Source organism: Callorhinchus milii, unplaced genomic scaffold (genome assembly GCF_018977255.1).
Source record: "Callorhinchus milii isolate IMCB2004 unplaced genomic scaffold, IMCB_Cmil_1.0 Scaffold2, whole genome shotgun sequence".
Lineage (NCBI taxonomy): Eukaryota > Metazoa > Chordata > Chondrichthyes > Chimaeriformes > Callorhinchidae > Callorhinchus > Callorhinchus milii.
The window spans coordinates 71,761,179-71,788,628 of NW_024704743.1; the positions used below are offsets into that span (position 1 = coordinate 71,761,179).

Consider the following 27,450-nt stretch of genomic DNA (forward strand, 5'->3'; position numbering starts at 1 on the left):
TTCTTATTAGTTTTTCTGTAGTTTGTTGGTTATTATCAACAGTGGTCCATTTACAACAATAAAAGGTACCTCTCAATTATATTTGAATATAAATATTTTGTGGCATTTTCTTCTGCTCTGTTCTTAAACTCTATCAGAATCTTGAATCGAATCAGTCTGGGAAATGTATTCCTCAGGATGATACTAGTTGTAACAAATAATTTGTATAATAAATCTCTGATTATGCGATGCTCGATTCATTTCATCGAGGCTTGATTATGCAAACTCCCTGCTTGTCGGCCTCCCCAACTCCTCCCTCCACAGGCTGCAGATCATCCAGAACTCTACAGCCCGTGTCCACTCCTGCACGAGGCTCCGTGACCCCATCACCCCCATCCTCACCTGACTCCACTGGCTTCCCATCACACAGAGGATACAGTTCAAGATCCTGATCCTCACCTTCAAAGCCCTCCATGGGTCTTGCTCCCCTCTATCTCTGCGACCTCCTAACCCCCAAGCATCCTGCTCGCTCCCTCCGCTCAGCGGGCTCCGGCCTGTTTCACGTCTCCCGCCTCGCTCGCCCCACTGTTGTCGGGGAGGCCTTCTGCCACCCTACTCCACCCTCTGGAACTCCATCCCACAGTCCCTCCGCCTCGGCCCTCCCTTGCCTTCTTCAAGACTCATCTCAGGACACTTCTCTTCGACCGTGCTTTCGATCTCCCTGCTTCACCCCCTGCCCTCCACCCTCCCCGAACCCGACCCCTGGCTCAGGTCCAAAATCTGACTGTCCAGCACCTTGGGACATCCTCCAGACATGAAAGGCGCTACACAAATGTAATTTTATTGTTGTTGTTGCTCATCTGACTGATGAGAAGACATTATTTGTTGAGAAAAATGAATCCATCAAAACAAAGATTTGAGAATTCTTTGTATAAAAGGAAGCAATGTGTGGAAAAGGCTATTTCTGATGCACCTGGAGTCCTATAGCTAAGTGTTTAGAGCACTCGCCTTGCAAGCGAGACACCTGGGTTCAATTCCAAGCAGGGCGAAACCTTGGGCAAGTTTCCTTACTCCACATGCCTAATAATAATCCCTCCAAAAACCAAAACAATAATAAATTGGTCATTTTCAATCAATGACTGTTTGTGGGACACAGCTGTGCGCAATTGGCTGCCGCGTTTCGCTCACAAATATACAGTCAACTCACTTTACAATATATTCTATGAAGTGCTTTAAGATGTCCAGAAGATGTGAAAAGCGCTATATCAGATCCAAGGATTCTTCTTATTATTATTATTTAGAAACTGTCAGAGATATTCTGACCTAACTACTGAACATGGCCTGATCGCTTATTTGTTAATAAAATATTGAGCATCTGAATTGTATGGTATTTGAACAGAGGCAGTATTTGCACTCCAGGGCCCATGTAAAGCCTGCTTCCGGGGCCCCTAGTCCCCAGCCAACCAAAATTAGTGTGGCTATTCGCTGAAGGGCAGCCGGTGTGGGCCCGGACTGGTCGCTGATTGGTTGCAGTGAGATGTCCATCAGTCCGAGCGCCCATTCCCCCCTCCCCCCAACAGGTTTGGGTGGCGGAAAGGCGATTTACAGGGGAATTTCACAATGGCAACCCATTTCTCCCTCGCTGCTTCTGACCCCATGAAATTGCATGAGTTGCATGTGCCTAATGCCGCCACTGTATTTGAATCCAGTGGTTAATGTGTAGCTTAACTGGGCCACAAATAATCTGTTTTCCACCCTAGTGCAAAGCAATGTCCCACAAACAGCCATGAAGTCACTACCAATTTTATTTGAATGGATTGTTGGCTCTAACACCTGGAGAAACTCTCTTCTCTTTTTGAAGTGGCAGACTTGGTTTAATGTCTCATCTGAAGGACATCTCCAATTATGTAGTACACCCACAGCACTACATTGGAATGTCAGCCAAGGCTATATGAGTTCAAATTCCCAATGTGGAGATACAATCCTCTAAATCAGAGGCAAGAGTGCTACCAGCTAAACTTGGCTGACACAACAAATTATGATAATACAATGAGATTTTCTGAGTTCCATGTTCATTCAATGCGTTGATAACAAAAATATACACAATCTTAAGCAGATTGAGAGGTCCCATTGATGAATCTGTCACATTAATTAAATTGATTTGTGGCTGAAAAGCCCTGGAACAATTTTTACTGATGCAAAAAGTAGACACCAATTGGCTTTTCATTAAGTTATAAAGCTCCCATTAGTGGTAGCACTATTTTCATTTGGTTCCATAACACATCCATTGGTGTTTGTGTTTTTGCTCAGGGACTCATTCACAAGGTAAGGTTAATTTTATAACTATTAATATTATTGTTGGGCCAGAATCCACTTGCTGTTCATTTATCACTTTCATAAACTGATGTAGACAGCTCATGTTGCACAGCTTGCTTTGAATTGTCACCCGTTTTTATTCTTGTTCATAGAACCACTAACAATTCTTCCTCAGAATAGAGTGCTTTATTTGGGATTGGTGGCATTTTGTTAACAAGATTTGCGAGCGATTCACTTCTTCCAATAAAAATATTCACACTGTGAAGCATCCTGGTCAGATTCCTTTGGTCAGGTGCTGCTGCTGCAGTTGTAGTTGATTTCCGACACGTTCCAAAATCAATGAGATGAACAAAAAGCTTTGGAATATCACTTCAGTTCATTTATCACTTTCACAAAGTGATGTACACAGCCCATGTTTCGCCAGGAAGAGGGTCTATTATCATTTTTTACCAAATACTGCAAAAATAATTGTTTCTTCAGTATTACTCTTAGCAGACAGACCCCGAGTGAAAATGAGCTCCATCTTCCGAAGCGAAGAGATGTGCTTAGTCCAACTTTTCTTCCAGACTGAAACAGCATACTACTGTATTAACGCACTGGGAGAGCTGGGGATGGTGCAGTTCAGAGATGTGAGTTATTTTTGAAGGAGCTCCTTATTTATGTGCTTAACACAGTGAAAGTCTTTTTTTATTTGCTTGTAAATAGACTTATAATAATAATAATAATAATCCTTGCATTTGATATAGCGCTTTTCACGTCGGGAGGACGTCCCAAAGCGCTTCACAGAATATACTGTAAAGTGAATTGACTGTATATTTGTGGGCGAACGCAGCAGCCAATTGCGCACAGCAATGTCCTACAAACAGTCATAGATTGAAAATGACCAATTTATTATTGTTGTTTTTTGGAGGGATTACTATTAGGCGTGTGGAGTAAGGAAACTTGCCCAAGGTTTTGCCCTGCCTGGAATTGAACTCAGGTCTCTCACTTGCAAAGCGAGTGCTCTAACCACTGAGCTACAGGACTCCACTAACTTCACCCTACCCTTCATACCTGAGCACCTCCCTATCTCTTTAATTGCTTCCTAGTTCACTCCTCTACTCCATTCAGCTAACACAAGCTTGCCGTGGGTCCCCTGATCTATCCACATCACCATCAGTGGCTAAACTTTCCAATTCTACACCCCAAACTTCTGAAACTCCCTTCTTCAACCCTTCCATCTCGCACCCTCTCTATCTGTCTTCAAGTCCAACCTTAAAAGGATAGTAAGAGTACAGAGGAAATGGAATTCTTCCAAAAAAAATCATCACTGAGATTGCAAACTAAATACAGGGAAATCTTGTCATAATCTTGTCAGTCAACTGGGTCCAATGTCTCAGGAGCTCCATTATAAGTGAGGGATGAGAAAGGGTTGAATAACCTCTCCCCCGCCACCTTCAAATCCTACCTAAAAATCTTGCTTACGATCACCTCCCCCCTCTCTCTCCTCCTGGCACATTGTTAGGCTTCTGCCACTGTCAAGCATTCCATGACACTACCCCGTGTGAAAGGTGCTATATAAATGCAATTTGTTGTTGTTGTTGACTGAGAGACTAAAGAAAGGCAGGGCACCAGGCCCGGATCAAGTGCACACAAGAGTACTTAAGGAAATGGGCATCATGAATGGTATCTGAGAATTACAGGACAAGGACACCGTTTTAACAAAAGAATTAAAACAAAAACCCAGATTAATCAAAAGGCCATTGGAACAATATTGTAGGTCAACCTGAAGGAATGGAGCATCTAGTGAAATATAAAATTATAGGGTACACTCATCGTGGCTTTTTGAGAAAGGGGTTGTGCATGACAAATCTATGAGAGTTCTTGAAGAATTAATAGAACTTGTTGGCAAGAGTCTTCAGTAGCTGGAAATATTCAGACAAGGTTCAGGGGAGATCGTATTGAAGATTCTAGAAGGTATATAATAGACTGAACCCTAATAATACATTTAGGTGATATATTATATCTAGAACCAGGGGAAACGGACTGAAGCTCAGTTGAAGGAAGGTGAAAAATCAGTTCAGATTCAATTATTTTACACAAAGAACGGTGACTATGTGAAAGAGGGAGAAGTGAAGGCAGATTGTGTTGATAAATTCAAGAGGGAATTAGATCAGCTATTTTGGTGAAGAATTCAATTGAGGAGAGTTTGAGAGAGTACAAGTTTTTTTTTACTTTGAGATTGACCAGATGGTTCTTTTCCAGTTCTGTTTATTCCTATGCCCTTCAGAATGCAAAATTTTTCCCAGTCACGTTCTCATGAAAATCATTTGCTGCATATTAATCTTGTTTTTAATTTGCTGCATGCAGTTCCAGAATGTTTATTTTAATGAAATATGAATCAGTGGTTGAAAAGGTATCAGCAGAAGATTAAAGTCAGATAAACTCTTCAGTTCAACTTACACAAGAGTAATTGTTCAATCATATTTCATTTGATTCTTCCCACAATCGCACAGCTGAATCCAGGCACTATCATTTTCCAGAGGAAGTTTGTGAATGAGGTCAAGCGATGTCAAGAGATGGAGAGAATTCTACGTAGGTTTTTCTATGGAGATCATTTCCTATTTATATAGTTAACATTTTACTCCTGTCATTTATAAAAGATGAATTAGCTCCACAATTATTGCAAAGTGACAAGTGCTTGAATTTCAAGGTGTTTCTCACAATGCAAATCTTCCTTTCCAGACTTTTTAGAGAAAGAAATTACAAAGGCTAATATTCCAATCATTGAAAGTGGTGAAATTGATAAGGCACCTTGCCCGAGGGATGTAATTGAATTAGAGGTCAGTATTGATTTCAGCAAAAGCTGTCTGTCCCATTTACTGCTTCTACAGCAAATTGCTGTGTTCTGTTTCTTTCAACACAGATGGCTTTATAATGTCTGCAAAATGTATTGTAAAATGAAATTCTGTTGCCGCGAATGAAGAATTTATGTACCCAGTCATGGAAATAGCACAGCGCTGTCCTATGGATTGAAAGATTACTGCAGTGAGTTTTCTATGGAGAAGATATAAATATGAATATGCAACATTTTGTTTTTCTATTTTTGTTCTTCCCACTCCTTTCTTTCTTCCCCTCCCTTCGCTCAGTGAACACTGGTCTGCTTCATGTCCCCCGCCCTATCCACCCCACCATGAGCCAAACTTGTGAATGAAGGTGAGCTTTCAGCAATTCTGCCCTTTCTCTCTGGAACTCCTTCCCAGAGGCTTATTGACTTACCTCTTTGACCACGCTTTCAATCATCTTTCTCCACAACCATCTTTCTTCCCCCATTCAGGTGCCCAGCCAGCATTATAAAATGCTTTGAGACGTCCTCCCTACCTAAAAGGCACCCTATCAATGTAAATTGTAGTGTATTGTAGCCAACTGTTAAGGTAAGTTTCCATGACTATGGGTAGCTATCCAATACCAGTGTGAAGTGACAATTTGTCCTGTGAAAACCGAGAGAGACAGTGAATATTGTCAGATCAATTAACCATTGAAAGCATGACAGCTGAACACTATCTGACCCTGACATCCACACCAGCAAAAGTCATTGCAAAGTAATCAGGAGCAAGAGACCTGGCTGAATTTTCTCTTCTCTATCCTTTGTTAGCCCCTCAACTGTTGTTCAAGAATACCTAACTCAGCACAGTTTAGGAATCGAAGGTGCGACATTCTGATCTGTGTATTTAGTTTTACAGTTTGCTAACTAGGTCATTGGGAAAACAGGAAATATATTTTACAGTGAAAACGCAAGTGCACTGTGGATATAGTTGAATTTTCTTTTAAAACTATTTGATTTTTTTATATTTTTACACATATTTCTATAGAAATTAACCATTTAGCGTTGAATGTATCTTCCCTTGCCTGCTCTTAGCTTTCTTATTGTAATAATCCATCCAAAAAAAGACAGCTGTATGGTCCAGGCCCAACCATCTCTGTGACTACCACCCATGGTTCTCCATGATCAGCCATCAGGAGCAGTGTCTGGTACTGACCCTTCCAGTGCTTCTTTGCCCTGTGTGTAGAGCTGCAGGTCAAGAGCTGGCAAACCTTGCTCAGCAAAGGCAGGTCAGTCAGAGAGAAACTCAAAGAGGTCAGTCACAGTCAAAGGAGGTGAAAACTCTAGCCCCTGGTTAGGAACTCAATCATCTATGATAGCAGTTTGCCCATCTGTTGTTATTGTATGAGCAGTTTCCTCGTATTAGACTCCACCTCCTTCCCCTCAGGCATCACTCCAGTTGTGTCATTTTATTGAGGGTTCCCATTTGGGTTAGGATCCGTGTCTACCAATACTATTATCCTGGATGGGTAAAGTAGTCAAACACTATAGAATATCTACTCTTTACCAATAACAACAACTTGCTTTTCTGTCGTGCCCTTCAAGCAGGATAGGGTTATCGTTATCAGTGACAGAGCTAAAATCTTCACAATTGTGTTTTCTACAATTGTTCTCAGTGGATTAAATTACTTTTAGTCTGAGAACAAGTCTGCTTTTCAGGCAGTTTAGTTACCCGGTTCCTCAGTACCTGAGTAATGCGTATCACAGGACATAATGAGACACAGCACTTGCATTTCTCATGTAATCCAATAACTATAACCCCCATGACTGACTGATTTTTTTCATAATGAGGCAGAAACACTGGGGTCAAAATTGCAACATTTTCTAACAGATTGTTTCACAAACATCACATTTTAACACCCTCTGTGTGCAACTGCAAGTCTCGAATGTATCCTTACACCAAAAGCTAACAATAATAACATTTTAATTATTTCCTTCTACACAGCATAATAGATTTGGACAACACATTGTTATCTTGTTAATTCACGCAATATTTGGCCATTGGATAGGATGAAGAAATAATTTGCGATGACGCTTTAAGAGAGAAATGTACGTGTGTATTAAAAGATGCAAAAGAACCATTGGTGTTAACAGATTTCATATCTTATTTGTCATTTCAGATAAAATAGACATTTTAAGCCCTCTTATAAAATGATGCCTTAACATTTCAATCTATTGTCCTCTCAGCAAATCAATTTTAATTAGATTTATCTGCCCCCTTTTAAAGTGCACTGTGCAGTGCTGGAGGGAATTCAAGCAGTAAAATCTCCACAATTTCTCATTTAGGCTGCTTTTGAAAAGCTAGAAAAAGAGTTGAAAGAGATCAACACAAACCAGGAAGCTTTGAAAAATAATTGCTTGGAGCTGACGGAGCTAAAATTCCTTCTTCAGATAACTGAAGATTTCTTTGAAGAGGTATGTCACTTTGTGCCACATATGTCCTGAATGCATTTGTGTTATTGGACCATCATGGAATAACAAGTGCCTCAAATGCTGTCAAACAAAATATTAAAGTCCCCCTATATGTGGGAAATATATTAAAATGTCTATTTTTGTTTTTAGAAAATACTCAGAGGGGCTAACAGTGAGGTTTGGAGTCTATCTGGGGTGCCTTAGGCCTAACCTCAGATTTAATTCCCCCAACCCCAATCTGCCTCATCCACATCACCATATAACCATTTAACCATATAACCAATAATATTATTATTATTGTTAACCATTAGTGTGTTCAGTCTGTTATTGTGTTATCATGTGGCCTGACTGATAAAACTATAATTACAATCTCATAATTATATTCTTCCTCATGTAATTACGAGAACACATTAGGCAGGTATGTTATCTATTTGCAGTGAGACATTCGCTCCTTGAAAGGACTTAGGATTTTCAGGTAAAATGATCCCAATTCTTGGGAATGAATCTGATTGGTGATTGTCTATCATAGCTGTCCGTCATCAGGAAGGTGGGCCCTAGATGATGAGTGACTGTGGAAGCTGTTGGGCATCATGGAGGTCAGGTTCTGGGCAATGCTTGGCTGTTTTGAGCTGTCAGTCACCTAGATGGTCAGCTCTGGGGTGACAAGTATCAAGAGCCAATAATGAGAACACTCGGGAATTCACATGAAAACTTGTTTAGCTAATCCACCCCTGACCATTACAGATGTAGACTATTCCTTGACTGGAAAGTCAAATTATGATTGGCGAAAACTTTTTTTCACTTAGTTTTTACTTTCACCACAAATCAACATAAACAACCAATATGCTCAGCTGAGGGATACAAACAGACTCCTGCCAACTAGCAGCACAAAGGGCAGGCTGTAGCTTCTGCAACAAAATGCTGACAAGCTTTACTGAAGTGTTTTAGCTGGCACAGCAGAAACCATCAGGATCAGCTGCCATGCTGTGACAATGACCGCAATTTAATTTTGGAATGATTCTTTTTCTTGATTGCTGCAGAGAAGGCTCATTGTGCAGCGTTTACATTCATTTCATTCTTTTTCTCATCCGGCCCTTCCTCTCAACTGTAAATAAGTCCAATAATGTCATAAAACCAATATTTGAGTTACAACCGAGGGTGAAATAAAGGCTCAAGCTGAGGGTATTCAAGATCAAATTCAAGATTCCCGACCGCACTTTCAGTTGTCTCCACAGTTTCACCCCATCATATCTCTACGTCCTCCAGCAACTCTACTGACGGCCATTCTTTCCGTCCAGCAAGCACCAGCCTGCTTCACGTCCCCCACCCACTCTGTGCTGCCATCACTACCTCATGACTAAATTAACACAACCACAGTAACTAAAACTTGCATTTATACACCATCCTTCACATAAGAGTAACATCTCATAGTGCTTATGATGGCATAGAAGTTATGATGGCATGAAGGAGAATTTTGGCAGAATCGGATATGAGGTAGGGATGGAGGTGGATGATGTGGCAAAGATGCAGAAAAGTTACTTGGTCGGAGATCATATGTGAGGGAGGAAAGAGAGCTGCAGATTGCACCAAAAGCCAAGGTGGCATACTAGTTCAGGGAGTTTGAGAGAGACCAGGAAGGTTGAGGATGTCAGCAACAATAGCAAGGAGTAGTTAGAGAAGGAAGTTCAAGGAAAAACAAGCAGTGACCTATTTTTGGATAGTGGCTTCCAAACAAATTCTACATCTCTCTTTCAGGCTGAATTAAATTTATCATCATTAGTCTTTTAGCCATTAGCTTTTTAGTTTCATTAAAATAATAATCCTTGCATTTGATATAGCTCTCTATCACGTCTTCGAGACGTCTCAAAGCGCTTCACAGAATATACTGTAAAATGAATTGACTGTATATTTTGTGGACAAAACACGGCAGCCAATTGCACACAGCTGTGTTCCACAAACAGTCGTGGATTGAGTGACCAATTTATTATTATTATATTTGGTGCTTGGTGAATATTTAGACAATCCAGGCTGAGATTGTGAATCCAAGATATAAGATATGACGGGGATGAACTCTAGCATTTTCTGATAGAACCAGTATAAATGGGTAATTTCTATGAACTTGTGAAGTATTAGATTTTTTGAAGTGGAATCCTGTTGTATCATTCACAATGTTTTACACTCCGTCATCAAAAACAAACCATTATTACTTTATGGATAGCTTCCTTTAAAATACTCTGATTCCAATTAAACAGTATCCTTCTTAACGCGATGGTAAGCTAATTTGTTAGAGGATTCTCCATTTAACAGCAGAAGAAGTTGGGCAACCTTTGCTGAATTATGAATCCACATCCTTTGTCAAAAGGTTCAACCTGTCTTCTGAAGCAAACCATTTTTTAATAGAAACAAATCAATTAAATAGATATACTTCACCAAGTCTGTTTCAAAACAAAGGATTGATGTTCTTGAAAGACGTCCGATTTAAATTCAGCTCTATCTTGAATCCTCCCTTCTAATCCTGTTCTCAGTGTAACACTTAACAGAACCTCATTATTTTTGTCGTTAATGTAATTAAATTAATGTGAGCCATCATTTACACTTAAATTAGCTTTAATGTAATTCTTCATTACAATCTGAATATTGTGTTTTATAGGCATTGTGCACGATAGTTTACATGATACACTGAAGCTTCCTTCAAAGATAATCCCATGTTTTACCAAGAAAATAATGGGGTTGATTTTCCATATGTTGGATTCTAAGGACTTTCACAGAGGAATTTTTTGGCCATTGTGAACAGTTTCTGAATATATAGGAACATTACAGTTTCCTATAATGAGTCCCCTAATACCTGCCATTTCACTTTTTTGTCGACATAGGCAGGATGTCAATATAAACTGGTAAGTGAGTAGGACTGTATCACAAAACAAACTTGGGAGGTTATCACCTTCAGGTTCAATAATTCAGGCTCAGGTCACCAAACGTGTTGGGAGGTTAGAAAATGTTTACACGTGGTAAAAAAGATAAAGCTGAAATGTCCAATCAACTGCCTGACATGCAAAAACATGAAGACTACCACATATCATGTTGTGCAAATCAACAATACCTAGATTTGAATCATTGTTTTAATATCCATATATTTCTGATTACTCATAAATTCAGGTAATGGGAAAGGTCATGGTATAACAAAATAGAAATTTGAGCTTTATTATAGAAGATAGTTTATAATGATCGTATATCTTGTAATGATATTTCATTGCCATTGCACGGTTTGTTCCATATTCAGTATAAAGTCCTGTTTATCTTAGAAAAGCCCTGGCTTAGCTGTCATGACCATGGAGACCAAACATTTGCTGAACAATGGAGAGTATCGTCGTGTGTCCGGTTGTTTCTGTGTTTCCCTGACATTTGTATATTGTGCAATGAAGTTATGAGCTATAAGATGAAATACCCAATTAACTAGGTATCCAGACAAGGATGAATGCCTTAGGAAGAAGTTTAAGTGTTGATTGTGAGTATCTGTGCATTCAAATGTAAAACTTTTATCGTAGAATCATTAGAACATTTACAGCACAAAAGACCCCATGACACAATGATTGAAGAAACACTTAGTAGTTGAGGTAGCCAATGGAAATGATTGCAGGTATCTTAATCTACACCCGTGCATATTCAATAACACATCACAATCTCTGGGAAGAAAGGATTGATGTAGAATTGTTCCTGTTTCTCCAGCTGTTGATCTGTACCACTAATAGAAAAGTCTGAGCCTGTAAGCTGGCCTCAACATTTCAATCAAGCATTTTTTGCATGTAGCTAGACCTCATTCTTTCCTAATGCCTATTAAATCTTCACCAGATGACTGCTATGAACCAGAGGCAAAAACATTCAGAGCATCTGTGATCTTCACAGCCACAGGCTGAGCAGCTCTTGTCGCAGTGGTTTCAGCTGAGATCAGATTGGCAGTGCACTAATAAAAGTAAATTTCATGTAGGCACTAACATGCTTCTTACAGCGCTTACAGCAGTGATACTGTGAACCAGATTACAGTTTGTTGTTAGTGCAGAGAATATTAAAGGGAGGATGAAGACCATTCTAGAATGCTCTTATAATTATTTGTCCCTCAATTATCTTTTAAACCCCACAGGTGTGCAATGATCTGTTCTGCCTTTCTCCACCTCTGCCACTATCTCTCCCCTCAGGCTGCTGAGATCCTCATCCATGGTTTAATTACATCCAGGTTTGACTATGCTATCTCCCTGCTCACCAGACTTCCCAATTCCTCTCTCTACAAGTTGCAGATTATTCAGAATTCTGCAGCTCATGTACTCTCCTCACTAGGCTTCACTGGCTCCCCATCCCTCAGAGGATGGAGTTCAAGATCTTTGTCCTCAACTATAATGCCCTCCATGGTCTACCTCCTCCCTACCTCTGTAACCTATTAAAACTTCATCAACCTGTCCACTCGCTCTGCTCCACATACCCTGCGCTGCCTACTCCACCATCAGCGGTCAGGCCTTCAGCCTTTCTGCCCCCACCCTCTGGAACTCCATCCCTCCACCTCTTCCCCTCCCTTGCCTGCTTCAAGGCCTGTCACAAGACCTTTCTCTCAACTGTGCCTTCGGTAATCTGCTCACCTCTCCCCTTGCCCTCTACCTCTCTTGATTCCAGCCCTCAGCTCGAGTGCAAACCCATCACTTTCCAGCGCCTTGGGATGACCTCCCAACAAGAAAGGCGCTATATAAATGCAATTTGTTGTTATAGATGTGATAATCATCAAAATGATTGAGCTCAAATCTGCTTCTAGAGGCCATTAAGACAGCCACTGTGACCATTTAACATGCCACTCGTGGCATTTTATAGCACTGGAGTTAAATGATAATTATGAGAATACCATCTTAACTTTCTTTTTAGAATGGATTTAAGGCATTTGTCATCAGAGAGATTAACAGAGCAGAAATTCTATCGGTGTAGTATTACACTGAATGACATACTTTGCAGCTCCATGTTACAGTTTTGGCTTACTTACAATATTTTTCGCCTTTGAATAAAATGATCCTATATTTACCCTTTCAATTTGAAACAAGTGTAAAAAATAGAGGAACTGATTCTCTGCCAATGGGAGGTATATTAGAAAATCACTTTGAGGTTGGTAGGCATTATTTTTTTTTAATGTGTATTGGGCTTTCGTTTTTCAGGCAGAGTCTCAGCTCTCAGGCTCTGAGCTCCCCTCTGAAGAGTCAGTGTCTGTAACCGCATTTTCAAGAAGACTCAGCAGCACGAGTGGAGGAGGACGTCTGAAATTGAGGTAATTTTAGTCTATCATATGTTATTGAAAGATCTGTGAAAACGTTTGAATAATAATCCTTGCAATCAATATAATAATTATAACACTGAAACACTTCAAAGTGCTTCACAAGTAATTGCTGTCAAGTATGGTAATTGTATGCGCAGCAGACAGTTTGTATATAGCAATGACCCACAAACAGGCATGAAGTCAAAGCCCAATTTTGGGGGAAGATCATTGGACAGGGCACCAGGAGAAACTCCTTTTTCAAAAGTGTCATGAGATCTTTAACATCCAACTTAAACAGACAGATGGACCTTGGTTAATGTCTCATCCAAGGATTGGCACTTCTGACTGCACAATTACACTGCACTGGAATGTCAGACTAGAATGGGAGCTCAAAACCTCAAAAAGTGAGGCTTGAACCACAACCACTTCGGAACCAGAGGCGAGAGTGGTTTCCAATTGCACCAATCTGATACATGTGTGTGCAGCCAAGCTTCAATAATAATAACACGTGCATTTAATGTATCACCTTATCATGTCAGAATACCACAAAGTTCTTTATACTTTGTGAACAATAAAAAATAATAAAAACGTGGTCACTCAACTACGGTTGTTTGTGGGACACTGCTGTGCACAATTGGCTGCCATGTTTCGCCCGCAAAAGATACAGTTAATTCACTTTATATTCTGTGAAATGATAGTGATGCCTTAAAGATGTGATAAGGCACAATATCAAATGCAAGGATTATTATTATACAAGTTACTTTGAATGCTTTTACTGTTGTTATGTAAGCCAACACAGTAATTAGTGAGTGCCAGCAATGCTATTGTGACTAATCAATCTTTGGGGGAGTTTGAATGAGGAATTGCGAGTCAAGACACCAGGGGAACTCTCTTCCTCAAAATATTGTCAAAGGACATTTAATGTCCATCTCAATTACTGGAACAAGTTTAACATTTCATCCAAATAAGTGTACTTCCAGCAATACAGCACTCTTTTTGCATTGCCCTGCAGTGTCAGCTTGGATTATGAACTCAAGTCCTGGTGTAGATCTTGATCCCATTAGGTTTAAATGTAATGAATAAATATGATCTCTTATGTGTATTTTGTACAGCTTTGTGGCTGGAGTGATCAAGCGAGAAAGGTTTCCTGCTTTCGAGAGATTACTATGGAGAGTCTGCCATGGAAACATTGTTTTACGTCATGTCAAAATTGATGTCCCAGTGGAGGATCCCATGGCTGTAAGAAATCAATTTCTGATTGTTCATCAATGGTCTATGAGCATTTGCAACCACCAGATTTGTGTCCTTTTTGTCTTATTATAATGATTTAACAAAATAGCTTGTCAAGGTTACAAATGCCTCTAAGACCAGGGCTCCCTCTGCCTCCTTTTCCTATTGGATATCTCAGCTGTTTTGGCACATGCCATTCTCCTTGGTTGTCTCTCCTCCCTTAACCATCTCAGTGAGACTGCTCTCCCCTGGTTCAAGTCCTACTTGACCCATTAACACTATTCTGTCTCCTCTAATGGTTCCTCCTCCCGCCTCACACAATCACATGTGATGTACACTAAGGCTCTATTCTCAGCCCTCTCTTTTTTTCATTTACATGCTCCTTTGTGTTCATAGCATCCACATACATGGGGCCAACTTCCACATATATGCGCATGACATCAAAATCTATTTTCCCTCCTCTAGTCATAATGCCAGTCTTATCAATATTCTGACTGCAAGCTTGACTGATATGAAGGCCTGGATGAGCATTAACTTTTTACAGCTGAACATGGACAATACAGAAGCCAACCTCCTTGGCACCCGTCAACGTCTTCTCACTAGTGGTTCTAAAATCCCTAAACTTCCCTGCCTATCCCTCAAACTCACTAAACATGTACACAACCTTGTTCGTTGATTGGTACATCGCTTTTCTGGGGGTAATAATCCCTTCAAAAATAAAAATAATAATTTGGTCAGTCAATCTACAACAGTTTGTGGAACACTGCTGTGCGCAATTGATTACCTTGTTTTGCCCACAAAATATAGAGAGTCAATTCACTTTACAGTATATTCCGTGAAGCGTATTGAGACATCTCGAAGACGTGATAAAGCGCTATATCAAATACAAAGATTATTATTAGTAATAGTAGTATTATAGCTGAGTCCAGTACTGCCCTTACCTAGCATCTGTACAAGCATACACTTTTCAAAAGGAGTGAGAAACCTAACTGATTGTTCTTTCCCTAACCCAGAAATAATGGAACGAACATTTGTAGCATTCTTTTTCAATACTCCAGCTGACAATTTTGTTTGGTCAACCAAGGTCTGACACATGCGGAAACCCATCACTATGCTTAAGAATATCCGAACCAAACTGAGATTTCCAAGCATCCCACCCACACGTAGAAATCCCTGGGATAGATTATTGGAATGGAATGCACACTGACTCCAGGGAGGGACACATCCTGTTTAACTAAATCCCGAAAGTTGGAGTCTAAGCAGCTAAAACCGCATAGCTTTTTTCATTGATACCGCTGCTCTGGCACCTAGGACAACAATATTCTTTAGAGCTTTGGCTTGCAAGGTTAACAGGAGGTGAATGGGATGGCTCCCTTCCCCCAGTGACCGGTCTGCCCAATGAGCCAGGCTGGCTGTGCCCTGGAATACTGCGGACCTGCCTGGCTCAGGAACCAGACAACCGAGATCACCACAGAGGGCTGACTCGATTCTGACATAACATTGCTGGGCCTTGGAGCCAGTTCAGCTCCAAGAAGACCCCACTTAAAGGCTAAATTCCTTCACCCTCTGGCATCTCCCTACCTCTCCGACCTCCTCACTCCCTAAACCATCAGACTGGCACCAGCCTCCTGCTCGTCCCTCGCAACCTGCTCCCCGTCATCGGAGGTCGCACATTCAGCCACTAGGCCCCGAAACTCTAGAACACTTTCCCTCAATTTGTTCGCCTTGCCCCCTCTCCCTTTTTCAAGTCTAACCTGAAACCTTCCTCTTCGAACGTGCGTACTGACACCTCGTCACCCCCCCACCCACCCGGCTCAGAGTCAGGCTCCATCACTGTTAAGTGCTCTAAGACTCTACCCAGCATGGAGGGTGCTATATAAGTGCAAGTTGTTCTTGTTGTTGTGAGTTCTGGCTGAGCTCAGCTAACACATAACCGAGAACAAGGCTGGGACCCTCCTGCTTTATTTGGGCTCATTAGCACAAGGTCCATTTACCACTATTGTAACTTTTTTTTGCGCTGATTGTATCACTCCTGTTGAACCAAACAAAATCAGTAATTACCTGGAGCTAATTTTAATTTAAGAACCTTTGCTCTACAATTTGTTTAAAAATTAATTCATTAAGCAGAGAAGACATGGCATCCTTCATAAAGCCATTCAGTTTTGCATTATTCATGTGAAAAGTGGTTAGTGGATACTTTCACCTACAGTCCATGAATTGCATGAATCTGGCTCACTCTCCAATGGGTTTGAGTAATTCCCTGCTACTGGTGCAATATCCTGCACTTGTGCATTGTGAGAAAATGTCATCTGAGTAAAAGTGTAGTGACTGTGCAAACGATGCAGCCATTTGCGAATAGCAATGTCTGATGAGCAGCCATGGAGTGAGTGTCCAATTTTCAATTTTAGAGGCAAACTTTTTTGTCAAATTAGCACAGGTAGTTTAACAGAAGCCCTTAACCATGTGTCTAATTATTCTGTTCAGAGCATATTAAAAAGCAGGTTTCCTTAGACTTTGAAAATGTATTGTGCAGAGTTAATAATAATAACAATAATAAGTATTGCATTTGATATAGCGCCCTATCACATCTTTGAGACCTCTCAAAGTGCTTCATAGAATAAACTTTAAAGTGAAATAACTATATTTTGTGGGTAAAATGCAGTAGCCAATTACACGCAGCAGTGTCCCACAAACTGTTTCGGATTGAATGACCAAATTATTATTATTTTTTTTAAGGGATTATGATCCCCGGAAAAGCGATCCGCCAATCGACTAACAACCGGGTTCCTATTTGCTGCTAGGTAAACAGAGGTGTGTGGAATAAGGAAACTTGCCCAACGTTTTGCCTGGCCCGGAAATCAAACCCAAGTCTTCTCGCATGTGAGAAGAGTGCTCTAACCATTGAGCTACAGGAGTTCCTAGGTCTCACCAATGCACAACTAAGAATCAGTAATTCTGTATCATAGCTGGAATCAGCATATCCTGAGATTGTGTAATTGCAAAAGTGAATGCAGTTCATTGACCAACGTATTTTATCAAATTCCCTTGCTGTGAGTAAAATATACAGCATTTTGTATCCTGCACACATTATTAATAAGACAGCTATTCATTGCTTTTGAGCTGTCAATGTACAGTTAATGTGTGACCTGGGATCATGTTATCTTGTCGTGTGACCATTGACCATGACCTAAAAGATCATGAGCTCTTTTGCCACATGTGGTCTGGAAACTAAGAAGACATTTTCAGATCTCTGGATGAGCTGTTGTCAGAAAACCATACATATTCATAAATTAGAAATGGCGTTGTGAGCATGTGACCAAAATATGATGTGTCAAGGCCCAGATGAAATATATGATAAATATTTCCAATTTGTAAAAATAATCATAGGCAGTCAGAATTTTAATGTTTTATGAGTTAATCCAGATGGCTTTGTTGTAGCGATGTAGTCTGTTTTGAGGTAAAATCATTCCTGATATCCTCAGTTTACAGGGTCCTCACGATCACTCACTCTCTCACTCTCATTTCTGTGCGTAAAGATTAAATAGTAATTGACTTCCCTCAGCTGGTCTGTCGCTGACTCATATCACCACAGCAGGTGTAAAAAAAAATGCATTATTCATAGAACAGCTTCTGCTATTCTGCTGAAAAGCTATATTCTCCATGTGTCCTGCATGTTGCTTAGCACTGATGTCTTTCATGGATACAGACTGGATGTCAAACATTAAAAATTCAATAGTAGAATCTGTATTTTATTTGCTCAATGAGATTGGCTGTATAACTGAAGAATCTGAATTAATTATTTACCAAAATTTCTAGTTTATAAGTTGCACCCTTGGATGTGATCATGCCCTCTCTAGTCAAATGACCTGCCAGGACTTTCTGTAAAAAAACTCACACATAAATAATAACCACTGGAGCAAGCAATCACCCTTGGAACAAAAGCCAAATGAAAGAAAACAGGTATACTTCAAATTCAGATTCAAATTCCTCACTATCCTAGGTTTAAGACATTGGTATTGAAATTCTCTCTGGATCTTGATTCAATCTATTTGTATAGCATTTCAAAGTCCAGAATTTGGCAAATTCTTCAGTGCAACGTTAATTTTGAAGCTATTATTCTGTAAGTTTATGTTTGTGCAGAAAATGAAATGTCGACTCCAGTGGAATTTTCTTCCCAAATGCCTTAAAATTTACGTGAATATTGGATAATTCTTAAATTTGGAAGTAGTCTTAAACAAAACAAAACTTCCAAATTAAGGCTAATGAGATTTTTCCAAAATTTGCACATATCTTAAATAGTCTTTAACTTAAGACATGAAGATTTCAAGTGTCATAAGAAAATGAGCAGGCAAACTGATTCCATGTACGTGTGCATATTAAACCAGCAATTACTGGGTTATGACGAACAATGGGGGCCTGTTTATATGAACTTTTGTGTTCATCAAACGGACTTATCTCACTGGCATAACATATATTCCTATCACTTTTCTTTATCTGTAGGATGAATTTGTCAATAAAGACGTGTTCATGGTTTTCTTCCAAGGAGAGCAATTTAAAAGCAAAGTGAAGACAATATGTGAAGGGTAAATATTCTATAAACTCTTCTATTACATTCAATGAGAATAAAGGGAATGGAATGAATGGACCTGGAGAAGAGTTCATGCCTGTCTTTCTCCTTTATTATTGCAGATTCCATGCCACAATGTATCCTTGCCCAGAATCTTTACACAAAAGAATGGAATTGAGCATTGGTGTAAATACACGGATTGCGGATCTGAGCATGGTAAGTTCTGAAGCCTCATGTCTAACAATGTAATGTTTACAATTGGAAAGCAATCACATAGTACAGTAACCCAAGGTAGCAACCTGCTCATTAAATATCATCCTCATCATAACTCCCACCAATTTCTATTGACTCAGGTTGATGCTAAGCACTTACATTTTGCATTTTTCAAACCATACATTGATTGCAGCCTTAGGTACAGATCTGCTTCCAATCTGAACACTATATTTGCCACTGTTACTTCACTCCATTCTTTGTCAGACATGTTTTTATCATAGTTTTGCTTATCAGTGCTAGATTGGAAATATATACTTCTTTTATAAAAAACCCAAACATCTGTGTACTACAGATTTACATCACTGATAATACAGTACCTTGCACGTACTTTTAAGAACGAGTGATGAAATTTGATTTTGATACTGTGGTTAATCAGATCAAAACGTCTCAAACCCTGAAGTGCAGTGAGTGTTATCATATCTGGAAAAAACTGCAGCCTTCAGCTAAAGATGTAAATAAAGTGAGCAACGATTTAGAGGTCAGAGCCAACAATGTTCAGTATGTGGATACAAATGCACCTAGGAAATTGGAAAGCCCTTAAAGAGGGCAGGAATAAAAGCATGTGTAATCTTTTAAGTCGCAAATGCTTTTCTGTCCGTTGTCTTTCTGAATAAGATTTAGAATGTTAAAATACTAATATATTGTCTGTACATACCCAAAATTTCTATTAAGATATTTTTCTAGTATTACTGAGGTTCCCTGCCTCACTTAACACTTTTGTATCACTTTATTCTGCTGTAGGGACTTGTCCCCCTCTCACACCCCTGCTCTCTTCATCTCCATATTATCATCTCCTGAACTTCAGCTCCAAAATACTGCAACTACTACTAATAATAATCCTTGCATTTGATATATTGTACTGCATTATCATATCATTGAAATGTCTCTAAGCACTCACAAGATTTACAGCAAAATGTAGTGACTGTGTATTTGTAGTGAACCTGACAGCTAATTTGCACAAAGATTGAGGCTCTCAGTGCCTGAGGTTAGAAGGCACTGAGGGGAGCCAAGCAGGAGAGCCTCTGTCTTATTGACATTCAACTGGAGAACGTTAGCTCTCATCCAGGACCATATAGCCCAGTTCTTTTGAAACTATAACAACTTATATAGTCCCCTTCACATAGGGTAATGTCTCAGAGCACTTAACAGAGGTGGAGCTTGATTCCGAGCCTGGTAGAAAGGGAAAGTGACCATAGGTACACTCAAATAGGAAAGTCTTCAGATGCGATCTGAAAATGAATTAAAGGGAGCAAGGCAGGGGGATTGAGGCAGGGATTTCCAGAGATTTGGGGTGTAGTGCCTGAAAGTACGGCCACCAATGTGAATCTGGGTGAATGATGCAATTTCAGATTTTTCTGTATAAATTTTGCTGTTTCTTCCACATCTCCGCATTCTGTCCGACATGCACAATTTACCATTTTTGCAAACAGACTGGATAAACATCAGAAATACACCCATTTACACAACAGCTTTCAAGTTGTTAAACATCTCAAAGCTTTGAGAAGAGTGGGGAATAGAGGGAGTTGAATGGATATTACTGCAGGTGCAGTCAAAGAGATGGGTTATTAAAAGGGTTTTGAAAGTGGAATGGAAGGGTGCAATGTGGACAGATTTAGGGAGAGTTTCAAACAGTAGAGGCAAAGTGGCTTGGTTGAACGTACAACACAAACTATTGCTGTTTACTCAGCATGCTGAGCTTTCCCTGGGCCCCTCTTACCTTATAGGCCATTCAAAACACTCACTGAGAGTCATTTCACAATTCATTTCACAACCCATTCCCATTTTAGTGATTAACCTACATTTTTTGCAACCTGCACACATTAGACATCATAAAAATATTACACATAATCTCTGTATTACACAGACCAAATCAATCAAAGTGTTGAATTCACAATGTAGCATTAAGGGTTTATTGGAACACAATAGATGGTGCAAGTTTCATTTCCATGTCATTTCCACATTATGTGGGTTGGAATATACCAAATACATTCATATTAAGATAAATATGAGATAGTCAAAGCAGACCTAATTTCACCCACAAAACACACACTCAATCCACTTTACAGTATATCCTATGAAGCGCTTTGAGACGTCTCAATGCTGTGGTAAGGCATTATATCAAATGCAAGGTTTATTATTATTATTATTACAAAGGGAGTTTAGGATAAACGTCTTTATAAGAGGGTGGTGAGAGTACGGAACTCACTGCCTGAAGCTATGGTTGAAACAAAAAAGCTTCAATACATTTTAGAGGAAATCGATGCAAACATGTGGATAAGGGAATATAATAATAAAATAATAATCCTTGAATGTCAGGGGAACAGACAGAGGGAATAAGTGTGGAGTATAAACACCAGCGCAAACTGGTTGGATCAAAAGGTTTGTTTCAATACTGTACAGTTTCTAGAATTTTGTGGCATTGTCTTCAGAAAACAACTATATAAATTTAAAAAATACAATCCTAGAAGGTGAATGCAACGAGTCATAGAAATCGCTTGATTTGTATTCTAACCATATTGTACGATATTTACGTCTGTGGAAACAATGTTTCTCTGAAGGTTTGGTACTGCAATAACACTCTGCACATGAAAAGTGTTCACCAATTGCATAATTGCCTTATTTCTCTTTGTTCTATTTGGTATCTTACAGAATCCTTTAATGAGTTATGAGTTATGTTCTTTTGGGAGCAAAATGTAATAAAGCGTAATCCTGTAGGGATTTTTAATTATATATGATAAACTTGGTAATAGAATTACAGTATAAAGGATTTCAATAAAGAAATAAGCAATTCTTTGAAATTAAAAGGATTCAGGGTTATTAGATGATGAGATGGTTCATTTCATTTTGTAAAGCTGGATGGGAAGGCAATAGTCTACTCTTGCTTGCAATTTTGCTCTCTTACTTGACAGATATGGAATAATTTCAAAACATGTAGGTGTTTTGGTCAACTTCATTCCATCCCATTCTTTAGAAGTGTCAGTCTGAATCAGTGATAGCACTCTTTCATCTGGTTCAAACTCGACATTGGGACTTTGAACTCATATGGTCTAGGCTGATACTCCAATGTAGTGTGCTGCATTGTGATGGAGATGTGGTGTCCTTTGCACGGGACGTTAAACCGAGTTCCTGTCTATTTGTTCAAGTAGATGTTAAAGATCCCATGGGACTATTCAAAAAGAGAAGGAAATTTCTCCCAATGTTGTGGCCAATGTTCCCCCAAATAATAAAATTGGTTATTCACTTCATGGCTGTGTGCAAATTAACTGTTGCGTTTGCTGAAAAATATACAATCACTCCATTGCTGTATATCCTGTGAAGCGCTTTGAGACATATCCTGACGTGAAATGAGCTACAACAAATGGAAAGCCAATTGTTATTAACTACTTTCCCTTTCTTACTTTAAAAATGTAAGAATTATTAAAATTAAGTGTTATGAATACTAATGGATTCTTTACTAATGGGTCAGCTTTAAAAAACATTGAAGTAGAAGTTTATATTTCCTGTTGACCATCTCTCAACTGATAGTGGGAGGTATACAGAATCCATACTTCCTCATGACAGTACCTTTTGTTGTGTTTGATTGCTTCCCTTGGTGCCTGTGTCCTAATCTCCTACTTTGTCATACTCTGCAGTCTCTTCCCCCATACGAGAGGTGACTGCAATCACATTGATGAAGATTCGGGTGTCATGAATCATCTTAACATCTTTAGTGGCAGATTTCCCACTGGGACTCGCGTGTTTCTTTGTCAGCCACCAGAATCTTCACCTCTTTGTTCCTAAAATTGTTTCTCTTTGTGAAGCTGTTTTATTACCAGCCAAGATAGCAGCCAAATGCTTTTCATGGCACAATCTATTAACTCAAAGCAACCTTTTCTCCTGATCTCATTTAACTACTATATTCCCCACTTATAATAATTGATTTAGTTTATATATTTTTTAATGCAACCTTATTTTAAATCACAAACTGATGATTAGGATTCTGAGAAGTCTTCTACATCAATAAAATTGGAAGGGTCAATAAATCAGGTGCTGTGAAGCGCTGTGAGAATTACCTGTGTGAGACTCTGCTGAGCTACTCCACACTGAACACCTCTTTTGACACCACACAACAACAACTTGCATTTATATAGCTCCCTTCATGAGGGGTAGCATCTCAGAGAACTAGTATGACTAGTGGCTTTTCTGTTATCAGCTCCTTGTACAATCTATTTGGTGCACAGTATATATGTGCAGACACAGAGATACAGGTGTGCTGTATAGTATAAATGCAGTTGTATTGACAGTTTCATCTAAGTATTTTACTACAGCTGCCTGAGAAAAAGTTGTACAATTTGTTGGGTTACAGTGGTAAGTAAGAGAAGCAAGAACATTGTAGTCTGCCTCTGTAAGAAACAATTGTCAGGTTGAATCCCTGTACGAAATGACAGTGCAGCAGTGAATCTCCAAGGAAGGAAGAGCTCGCTGGCATATCGCTGTGAATAATAACTGTGTGGTATTGTGAATCATTTTGAATCCACATAAGTCAATGAGGGGAATTAAGAATCTCTACAACAAAAATAGAGAGAATGTGTTCAAGAGTCAGGAGAGTGTGTGTGCAAAACAGGGGAGTGTGTGAGGAATAGGACAGTGTGTGTAAGAAACAGCATGTCACTGCACATGTGTGAAAAACAATATGTCACAATGAGTCTGTGTGAGTGTGTTGCACTGCAGAAAAGATTTCACTGTGCATCTGTGAGAATAGCAATGTCGCACTGGATCTGAGTGATAAACAAGCTGTCACTGTGAGAGTGTGAGAAACACTCCGAATGTCACATTGAATATATCAGAGAAACAGGAATGTCCCACTTCACTACTTTTGAGAAATTAGTGTTCATCCCCGTGAGAAATGAAAGTATCACAGCATCAGAGTAAAAAATTACATTATCCCAGCAAATACCATTGAGAAACTTTGATTACGTAAATCCTTGTAGGAAATAGGAATTATCTGAGGGAGTATTAGAAACACCTTTCTCTTTTTCAATAACATTGGGTGAACTTTAACATCCACTAGATGAGAATTTGGTCTAACTTCTCATCTGAAGGATAGCATCTGATGTTGTGCTTGAACCTACAACCTTCTGACCTATCAAGAGTGCTGCCAACTGAGCTAAGATGACACTAAAATAAATGCTAGCTTTGCCAGGAATTCCTATTTGACACAAATAGCTGGGATGAATCAGAACATCTGGGGTAAGATCAAATACTTGTGATTCCATCAAAAAGGAATTAGAATAAAGATATGAATTGGTATTGGGTAAAGGAAATGAGATTAGAGTAGCATCCAGACAGTTGAACAAGAGGATACTGCTTTAGGGTTGTAAAAGACAGTGAATCATTTACAACTCGAAAAGGTTATTAGAAAGGGTGGTTGAGGCCAGGTGCTGGACTTGTTTAAAAAACAGCTCAATATCATGATGGAAGGTTGCTGAGGTGGGTATTCTGAAGAGATGAGATCAAATGGACTAAGCAGTCCTCTTTATCTGAACCTTTAGTTGAATCACTCTTGTGATCTTGTACGAATATGCTGCCAAATCACAGAGGAATCAGTGCAAAAATTCTTGTTAGCCATCGTAGAGTGAAGGATATCAGAAGATTCTTGTGATGAGGAAGAAGTGCAAATCTGTTAAAAAGTGAAAATGGTAGAATGAATATCTGTGAACAATGAAAGTCTCTCCCTCCCCCTTCTCCCTCAGTGAAATGGGAACTAATGGTGCAGCTTTAATCATATAATAATAATCCTTGCATATGATGTCTTTCACATCAGGATTAAATCACAAAGTAGCTTCACATGATCTACTGTGAAGTGCAGTGACTGTATTTTGTAAGCGAATGCAGCATCCAATTGGCACCTAGCAATGTACCACAAACAGTGATTAAATGGATACCCAATTTTATCTGGGGATTTGTTGGCCAGCACACGGGGAGTGAACTCTGACCATCACAATATCTGCTTATAATGGTGAATGACTATCAAACATGGGATTGTCACTACAAATTGCACTCGAACAGAGAGAGGTGAGATTAGGTCAGACAGAGGTAATCAAAATTGTGAAGCATTTGATAAAATAAATAGGGAGAAACTCTGTATTTCCACTGATTGGTAACCAAACAATAGGTATACAAAAAGTCAAAAGGAAAGGTTAGGATTGTATTTTATACAGAAGGTTATTAGGACATGGATAGCCTTACCAAAATAGAGGTTGAGGCTGAATCCATAATAGTTTTTCAAAGGGAATTAGACAAATACCTATACAATAAATAACGAGTATGGAGAAAGCACAGGACAGTGGGACTATCTACCATAGGTAGCTTTTTAGTATAGACACTGAATAGACTCCTTCTGTGCTGTAAAGAATTTATGATTCCATAAAAGCAGATTTCATAAATTCTTTGAGAATCTCATGGTCTGTGATAAATTCCTACAAAAACAGGAGCAGTGTGAAAAAGCATCCTGTCCAAATGTGATTGCTGTAACAAAAAAAACAGTATTGTGGCAGACTGCTGAGAGAAGGTCCAATTTTGTGACAAATTGTTATAAGAAAGTGATGTGCAATGACAAATTTCTCTGCTAATGTAGATGAGGCAAATCCCTGCAACAAACTACATCTCAACAAATTTCGTGTAAAAAGAAATGAAAACTCTCAAGTGAATCACTGTAACAGCTGTATTTTGACATTGTGACCAAGCAGTCTGAGAAATGTGAGCATCACAATGAGTTGTTGCAGCAAACGGGAACATGATAGAAAATCCTTACAAAGTTTTAGAACTCCATCATGGTGAAAGATTATAGCAATGCATCTCAGTGAACCAATACACGGGCAAATGAGTATAAGACTCAGTCCCATTGCGAGCATCGAGGCCAGTCACTGTGACAAAGAGGAAGTGAACCATTGTGAGAAGGGAGAGAACATTGTGGAGGCCACTGAGAGGCTGAGCCATTGCGATGCTGGACATCAGAGCATTGTGGTCATCGAGTACAGTTAAATCAGTTTGATGTGGTGACTCAACGTGCTAAACCTGGAGTATACAGCCACATCCCTCTACATTTAAGTTCCAGGTCTCAGTTGTGCCACTATCGGGAGAGAGAGAGCCAAGTACTTTCACACAGGGAAGCAAATCATTGCAACCATTCTCCCAACCCTTTTAAGCCTGTAATCCCACATAGTCCTAGCCTATAACACCATTGTCACAATGAATTTCACAAAAACAGAGAGAGGAAGAGAGAGAGATGAGAGCAGACGTGAGACTTTTAGTCCTTTTGGAGCTAGTTTCAGAGCAGTGTTTATTCCTGGGTACCATGGGACTCCTCTGAAACAATTTGGATTTATGCAGTATATTTTTCACATAGGGAGGACTCAAAACACTTGAATTGCCTGTTTCTATATGGAACTGATGGATTGTATAAGTGGAAACAGATGATCTTTCTGATGGACACAGATAGATTATATACTGTATATCCTTTCGGAGTGATTGATTGTTGAATGCAAGGAGAGTATCTGCCCTCAGTTTACTGAGTCTGGTAGTTACCATCACAGCATGTGTACAGATCACAAATGTTCCCAATTTACTATGGTGCTCCAGTTCATCCATTTATGTATCAGTGTGTCCCCAGTAGGATTTAATCATTGGTGCATTAAATAAAGAATTGTACTGAAGTCCTTCCTGTACTTAATCTAAGATGCAAGTCTGGTGTTTAGTTGGGAGATTGTAACCTTTCAAACATATTACAATAAAGATTAATGTGTTTTTGATTCAAATATGAAAGAATAGTGACATAATAATCACATAAGAGTCAATGCAATGACAGTAAATTTAATATTCTTCAGCCGTGCTGGTGAGTTGTGATTTGACATGTGAAGGACAGCTGTGAAGGTCAAAATATGCAGCTTATGAATATCAATATATATTAACGCTGATAGTTCTCTTCCATGATTTTTACTCCAAGGATGGCGAGGTAATGAGTTACATCTTGCTTTTAAGTTTATTTTCTACTGGTACAAGATAGCTGCTTTAAAGCTCCGGAATTGTAGGAAATACAATAACACAAAGAGTATGGGAAGTGCGTAACGAGTAAGAGAGAGGAGTCATATAATTGGATCCCCCAGTGAACTGGCCTCACTCAATATGAGTTGCCTCGTCAAGACATAGCAGACCTTGAAACTCCCACTGAAAGTAACGGGATTTTAATATATTTACCAATGATAGACGGGGTCACTGCAGAGACTGTTGCGTTATTTCACAATTTGTGAGTTTTTTGAATTTGTGAGTGATGGAGACTGCAAAATGCATCAAATCTCAAGGGAATTATTCAAACCTCATTCAACTTGAAATACAATTTACATTTATATAGTGCCTTTCATGTCAGGAGGACATCACAAAGTGCTTAACAATACTGGATTGTCATCCAAGTTGGGGTGGGAGCCGAGGAGATGGGGGTAAAAATGGCTAGTGCAGTCAACGAGTTACATTTTGAAATATACAAAG

At 39.3% G+C, this 27,450-nt stretch overlaps 1 protein-coding gene across 1 annotated transcript in view; it reads left to right on the forward strand.

Moving 5' to 3' along the window:
* Positions 1-2,807: 2,807 nt before the first annotated feature.
* LOC103181272 (V-type proton ATPase 116 kDa subunit a1-like) overlaps positions 2,808-27,450 on the forward strand; it is a 59,092-nt gene continuing 34,449 nt past the window's right edge. Inside the window, exons 1-8 of the mRNA XM_042346984.1 lie at positions 2,808-2,924; positions 4,791-4,869; positions 5,020-5,117; positions 7,445-7,573; positions 12,760-12,869; positions 13,970-14,096; positions 18,588-18,670; positions 18,777-18,870. Of these exons, the coding sequence (XP_042202918.1) occupies positions 2,808-2,924; positions 4,791-4,869; positions 5,020-5,117; positions 7,445-7,573; positions 12,760-12,869; positions 13,970-14,096; positions 18,588-18,670; positions 18,777-18,870 (837 nt within the window). The remainder of the gene's footprint in view (positions 2,925-4,790; positions 4,870-5,019; positions 5,118-7,444; positions 7,574-12,759; positions 12,870-13,969; positions 14,097-18,587; positions 18,671-18,776; positions 18,871-27,450) is intronic.